The sequence below is a fragment of the Penaeus chinensis genome, chromosome 41 (assembly GCF_019202785.1).
Source record: "Penaeus chinensis breed Huanghai No. 1 chromosome 41, ASM1920278v2, whole genome shotgun sequence".
NCBI lineage: Eukaryota > Metazoa > Arthropoda > Malacostraca > Decapoda > Penaeidae > Penaeus > Penaeus chinensis.
Genome location: NC_061859.1, coordinates 8,458,717 through 8,465,535, shown reverse-complemented (window position 1 = coordinate 8,465,535; position 6,819 = coordinate 8,458,717). Strand labels below are relative to the sequence as shown.

Below are 6,819 nucleotides of genomic sequence, written 5' to 3'. Positions count from 1 at the left end.
GATTCAGGCCAGACATATAGGGCAGTCAAGTTTCCTTGACCTCCACCTCGTTCGCCAAGAAATGCACGTGTATACTGTACCTATCTATTTAAAGACGATATATTTCTTTTCGTATTTGTGCGATAAAAATAGGAAATAAAAATGACTGAGGGGGTTCCATTCCCTTGAACTTGGTGGCAATACAGGCCGCCGGAAAGGTCAGAGACTAACCTTGTTACTGCCTTCTTGTGTGAGAATTGCGAAATTATTATTATTGTTACCACTATTATTAATCTATCAGATATTCTTATTCTTGTTATTATTATTACTGTATATCTGCCATTATCAGCATTTCCTCCCAATACCCGCTGCCTCATTCTCGAAAAAATGCAGTTTCATCGAGCGACAAAAAACACGACGATAACATGCCAGTTCGATGCAACTTTCATTTCATGGAACAGAAAGATAAGAACAAGACATATCAATATCGAAATACAAAATATAATTATAAAATTAGTCACTGAAACTGAACCATTAGAAAGTTTTTCTTAGGAAGAATAGTTGTGAATCACCAAAGTTGTTTTTTCCTGTCAAGTAATATCTTATCGGAATATTTAGAGCACATGAACCTGGGGAATATTTAATTTAAAAAATTCACTTCCACAACATATTTCCTGAATCTTCCTATCAGTACGTTCTTATCAGTACTGCGGTCTCATAATGCAGCATAATATGCTGCATTGTGGAGCTTTGAGGCAGGGGAGACTGGTATAATTTGGAGATAGTGATAGAGAAAATGGGACCAAATCATGGAATAAAAGGACAGAGACAGATATTTATAAATAGATAGCGATGTGATAGAGAAAAGGGGAGTGAGATAAATAGATCATAGATGATAAGATAGATGAGAGAGAGAGAGAGAGAGAGAGAGAGAGAGAGAGAGAGAGAGAGAGAGAGAGAGAGAGAGAGAGAGAGAGAGAGAGAGAGAGAGAGAGAAAGAGAGAGAGAGAGAGAGAGAGAATTATAAAAGACAGAGAGGGGAGACGAACACTAAAGTTCCATCTAGATAAAATAAGAACAAATAAAAAAATAAAAAAAACGAAATAATCGACTAACGTGTACCGATCATACGCACGAGCTCCAGATCCGCTTTGTTCCGGCACGCAAACCGAATGCTGACAGCGAGAGGTTGCGCCAGAAGGTAACAAATAATTATTGCGTCAGTAACGATGACGACAGCCCTTGAAAATCTTTGCAACCCTCTGACACCCCGCGACAAACTGCTCTCCGATACCTATGCACTCACTCTGACAATTATGACTTCGAGATAATCAATGTAATCTGTACTCATCATGGTGCCATTACCGATATCTGATAGGACGGAGCAACTGCAGACGGACTTGTCACCTACCTTCTCCTTGGCGACGGGCTGACCCATGTGGAAGACGACTTGGCTACGTCAGGTTTGTCTCTCATCGTAGCTGCGTTGATCTACGAAGAGTTTTGAAAAAGGAACCTGTTGAGTTGTGGTTTAAGCTGTGGTGACTCGCCGACTGATGCTTTGCTACTGCTGACGATGACACTGCCACAGAACGACTGGCGAGAGAGGGAGAGAGAGAGAGAAGCGTGTGATCAACCTGCACGCCCGCCACGAGGTCAAACGAGGTTGCTCACGTGGTTAGATAGAGAGTGAAATGGGGGAGGGTCAAGAGTGCCACTCTCCGCACGAGGTCAACCAGTACGTGGAAGGGTGAGGGAGGATTTGATAAGTTATTTTGCAGTGGGGTAGGGTGAGGGGAGTACAGTTATATGTCATCTTATATACTTCAGGTTATAGTTTCAGGATTTTCATTAGTCTAACATGGGTTTCCCCGACAATGAAAACAGAAAAAGTCCTTTGTATAGGAGGGAAAACAGCTTTCGGAAATTGGGCAGTGATAAACACATTGAAAATATTTCCGTTGCTGGTCTGCCACATGAGATAGAGAAAAAATAAGAGTGAAAGAAGGTGTGGGCGAAGGGCGAGAGGGTGTGGGCGCAGTTGATTGGGAGGAAATTCCCATTCAACATCTTGAACCCACCCGCTGCTCCTCACACTCAACGGAAAAAACAATGGAGAAAAACAAGTATGTGATGTAACTTTTTTTTTGCTCAGTAAAACTGTGGTCCCCTGCAAGCGTGGCTGAACTGCACTCTCGTAGAAACGTTAGCTTATCACTAGTTTCCGCTACAGATCCACACCATGCAATCTTTTCTTTCCACGCTACCAGTCTCACGTTTGATTCACTTCATGTACATCACCCTCGACACAATATGTTGCCAAACCCAGAGCAAAAAAGGGCTCTTTTTTCCGGCTAATATAGACACAAAAATTAATGATACAAGCCAGGTTAATCACCGTCTCACCGGTATAACGAAGGGAAGCACACGAGGCCTCGACAGATAAGAACTCACCACTAAGAAAGAACAACGGATACTTCACCGTTCGCCACAGACAGCTGTTCGAGCCGCACTACCGGGGTTGTCGGACGGCGCTCGCTCTTATATGCCCTTTAGGCTACAAGAGTTATCAGGCCGGTCCAGACCAAGGGTTTGCGCTGCTGGCCCTTTGTGCTGGACTGGACCTCCAAATGGCTTGCACGTGACGCTTCTATGATGAGGGATGGCCAAGAAGGATTATGGAACGAGAATCAAAAGGGATGGGGAACAAAGCTTCACTAAGAGAGAGAGTGAGAAAGAGAGGGGGTAGCGAGAGATGGGGATGAAGGAGGAAGGGGGAAAGAGAGAGGGGGGAGGGGGAGATGGAGGGAGAGAAACAGAGACAGACAGACAGACAGACAAAGAAAAAAAGAGGAGTATGATCGATGGCACCTGAGGGAAAAAGCGCTGGAGAGTTTGAAGCTTTGAAGCAAAAGTAACTTCTCAGGTTTGCATCGTTTTTAAAAGCCAAGGCGGTCAACAACCCTTGTCAGACTGACAGCTTAGAAATAGCTTTTAAACAGTGATTTTTTTTCAATGGCAACCTTTTTACTCCTTATTTATACGTTCACAACATGCACAGTATTTGGAAAATAATCAAAAGGGGAAGATAAAACAGGCTCCCAATACCACGACGCCATCCTTTCCCTATTGATAAAGGGGAAACTTCTGCGAGGCGGATTGAGGAATGACCAAGCAAAGGAAACACCGAGATGACGTCATAGAAGGGTCCTTCCCTCGCCGCCGCCACTCGTCTCTTGCATAACTCCCGAGAGAGAAGCAGGGTGAGGTGGGTGACGCGGTGGGTGTGGATGTAGGAGTTGGAGAGGGGGGAGGGGGTGAAGGACGGGAGTTGGGGGGTGAGTCACGCCCTTTCTCCCGCGAGGCGCCTAGGAACAGATGCCACACCCGGAAGCACTCGGCAAAGGAGCAGAAGTGGGAAAACTTGAATACGTGGCAACGGCAAGAATAGGTGATGAGTGGCAACAACTGATGAACTGTGTAACAAAGGAGGAGGAGGAGGAGGAGGAGGGCAGGATAGGAAAGTGGATGACACACTGAGTCAATGACACACCAACGGACTTGTCTGGCCGAAGACGGACGGACGCCCGCTAAAAAAAAAAAAAAAAAAAAAAATGTCTGGAGGAGACAAAAACAAGTGAACATCGCTCGCATTACAGCAATTGCATATTACTGTTAAAAACGAACACAAAATGATCCCGAGATGACACGTTGAGAAAATCGATGCTGGAGGCAATCCAACTACAAAAAATAATCGAGAATAGATTATTATAGTTTCAAAATGGCAGTGGCGAACGGAACTGGTGAATGCGTACGTGACTTGACACAGCATACCTGCACTGGCCGTTGCTGAAAGTCACGTAGATGTCCTTGTATTAATTAAAAGAGTTTGAAATTTTGAATACAACCGATGAATTAGCTGCCACGCTGATTATAAATTCTTGTAGTCATGAAATTCCCAAAAATATATGAAGAATTTATATGAATAAAGTGAGACAACATAATCGTGGAAAAAAATGAAAGCAAATTGCAATAGTATCTACACTCGGTTTCTGTGATAAACATCACCTTTGAAATTTCGGCACATCTGGATAGGCACAACATACACATCAATTAATACTACATACTGAATTGATATTAATAACATTATATGGAGATATTGACAGAGAATACGGACAACAATAATAACTCCTTCAGCAGCAATTAATAATATTCGCCTTGATATTAGTAAGGGTAGATAACTCTAGTGTCAATATTGATAATGACAGCTCTAGTGATGATACTGGCAACGGTAAATATACTAATTATCATTAATATAAGAGCGAAAAGAGAGAGAGAAAACAGAAAAAAAAAAACCAAGTCAGTTAATCTTAGAAACGGTGAAAGAAATGGAATATAAAAGACAGAGATAAAAAATAAGAATTATTATTAGTTTTAGTATTTAGGTGCCATCATATATTGAATACCCAGAATATTGTTCATACTAAGATATAGCTGATAATTAGATTTTTTTTTTTTTTTGAATTCTATTTTTTTTTTTCATTTCAAATTATCATGCAAAATCGATGGATTCTTAATTTTCAATATCTAATACATCGTTTGTAAATCTGATCTATATTTTCACAAATAAGCGACCCTGTTTGGTTTTATATGATGCCCTCACCTATATATTAGTCAATATTGTCTCTCTCTCTTTCTCTCTCTCTCTCTCTCTCTCTCTCTCTCTCTCTCTCTCTCTCTCTCTCTCTCTCTCTCTCTTTCTCTCTCTCTCTCTCTCTCTCTCTCTCTCTCTCTCTCTCTCTCTCTCTCTCTTTCTCTTTCTCTTTCTCTCTCTCTCTCTCTCTCTCTCTCTCTCTCTCTCTCTCTCTCTCTCTCTCTCTCTCTCTCTCTCTCTCTCTCTCTCTCTTCTCTCTCTCTCTCTCTCTCTCTCTCTCTCTCTCTCTCTCTCTCTCTCTCTCTCTCTCTCTCTCTCTCTCTCTCTCTCTCTCTCTCTCTCTCTCTCTCTCTCTCTCTCTCTCTCTCTCTCTCTCTCTCTCTCTCTCTCTCTCTCTCTCTCTCTCTCTCTCTCTCTCTCTCTCTCTCTCGCTCTCTCTCTCTCTCTCTCTCTCTCTCTCTCTCTCTCTCTCTCTCTCTCTCTCTCTCTCTCTCTCTCTCTCTCTCTCTTTCTCTCTCTCCATCCAATATCAAGAAGTTAATTACAATAATGCATGATTATCTTATTTCACAACTATCTATTTGATTAATCCGTATTGTTTTTCTACCGGACACGGCGACCCACTGACCACCAGTAATACGCAATACCATTATCATTTACAAGGGCATTATCATCAGCAGGGAAAATAACAGTTTATTGCCATCACTGGAGATAATCACGAGAAATAGGTTAAAGTGATATGATTAACCGATTATGCAACGAAGGGAAATGATTTGTTCGATTAATTGTTTGCACGATTGGGATTTGATAGTGAGTGAATATTCTCTTACGTAATAGGATGTGTGTGTTGTGCCAGCGATATGTTTAGGGGGGGGGGGGTGATAGATTTTTTTTTTGTCACTAATCATCAGATAATATCCGGAACATACATTCCTTTGCACAGTGACACGCGAACACGCAAACATTCTCTCTCTCTCTCTCTCTCTCTCTCTCTCTCGCTCTCTCTCTCTCTCTCTCTCTCTCTCTCTCTCTCTCTCTCTCTCTCTCTCTCTCTCTTTCTCTCTTTCTCTCATTCTCCTTCCTTCCCTCACTCCCTCTCTCCCTACCTCTCCTCTCCTTCCCTCCCTCCCTCTCCTCTCCCTCCCTTCCTCTACTTCTCTCTCTCCCTTCTTCCTTTCCTCTCACTTTCCCCCTCCCCCCTTTCTCTCCTCCCTACCTCCTTTTCTCTCTCCTCTTCTCCCTCCCTTCCTCTCTCTCCTCTCTCACCCTCCTTCTATTACTCCTCCTCTCTCCTCTCCCTATCTCCCTCCTTCCCCCCTCTCCCAGTCCATCCCTCTCTCTCTTCCCTCCTTCCCTCCCTCTCTCTTCTCTCCTCTCTTCCTCCTTCCCTCCCTCTCTCTCTTCCCTCCTTCCCTCCCTCTCTCTCACTCTCTCTTCCCTCCTCTCTCCCTCCTTCCCTTCCTCTCTCTCACTCTCTCTCCGTCCTTCCCTCCCTCTCTCTCACTCTCTCTTCCCTCCTCTCTCCGTCCTTCCCTCCCTCTCTCTCACTCTCTCTTCCCTCCTCTCTCCGTCCTTCCCTCCCTCTCTCTCACTCTCTCTTCCCTCTTCTCTCCGTCCTTCCCTCCCTCTCTCTCACTATATCTTCCCTCCTCTCTCACTCTCTCTTCCCTCCTCTCTCCCTCTCTCTCACTCTCTCCCTCTCCCCCCTCACACACACACACACACACACAAGAACCACCTCGACAGCACCTTTCTTCCCCTTCTACGTGACTGTCTACACGCGGGATGTGAGGGCGTCCACTTACACTATTCCACCGCGCCCTTCGTGATTCAGACTCTGTGCTCATACCAAGGGCGCGTGTTCTTGGAAGCGGACCCCGGATCAGGTCGGTTTCCTGAACGTTTTTTTTTTCCCCTCTATTTTTTTTCCCGAAGACAAGTCGTTCATCCAAGCACGTTCTTAATCCTTTTGCCTCATTGAGCTCCCCTGTTTAACCTTTTGTCTTTCTTGTTTGCTTCTTTACTTGTAATTGTTTGTCGCTTTCGGTGTGGTTGTTGAATCAGGTTTGTTTATTTTTTTCTTCTTTTTCTTATCTGTCTGTTCTATGTTTTCTTTTTTCAACATTCTCTCCATATGTGTATGCCTATCTTCTTTTAAACTACTTACTTGTCTATTACCCTTATAT

General features: G+C 43.6%; 1 protein-coding gene across 4 annotated transcripts in view; it reads right to left on the bottom strand.

The window, feature by feature from the left end:
- LOC125047730 (6-phosphofructo-2-kinase/fructose-2,6-bisphosphatase-like) overlaps positions 1-2,581 on the bottom strand; it is a 34,424-nt gene extending 31,843 nt beyond the window's left edge. For all 4 annotated transcript variants that reach the window (XM_047646136.1, XM_047646135.1, XM_047646134.1 and 1 more), the window contains exons 1-2: positions 2,434-2,581; positions 1,391-1,575 (exon numbers count right to left, since the gene is read on the bottom strand). In XM_047646136.1, coding sequence (XP_047502092.1) covers positions 1,391-1,455 — 65 coding nt within the window. In that variant the 5' untranslated portion in view covers positions 1,456-1,575; positions 2,434-2,581. The remainder of the gene's footprint in view (positions 1-1,390; positions 1,576-2,433) is intronic.
- Between the last annotated feature and the right edge of the window lie 4,238 nt (positions 2,582-6,819).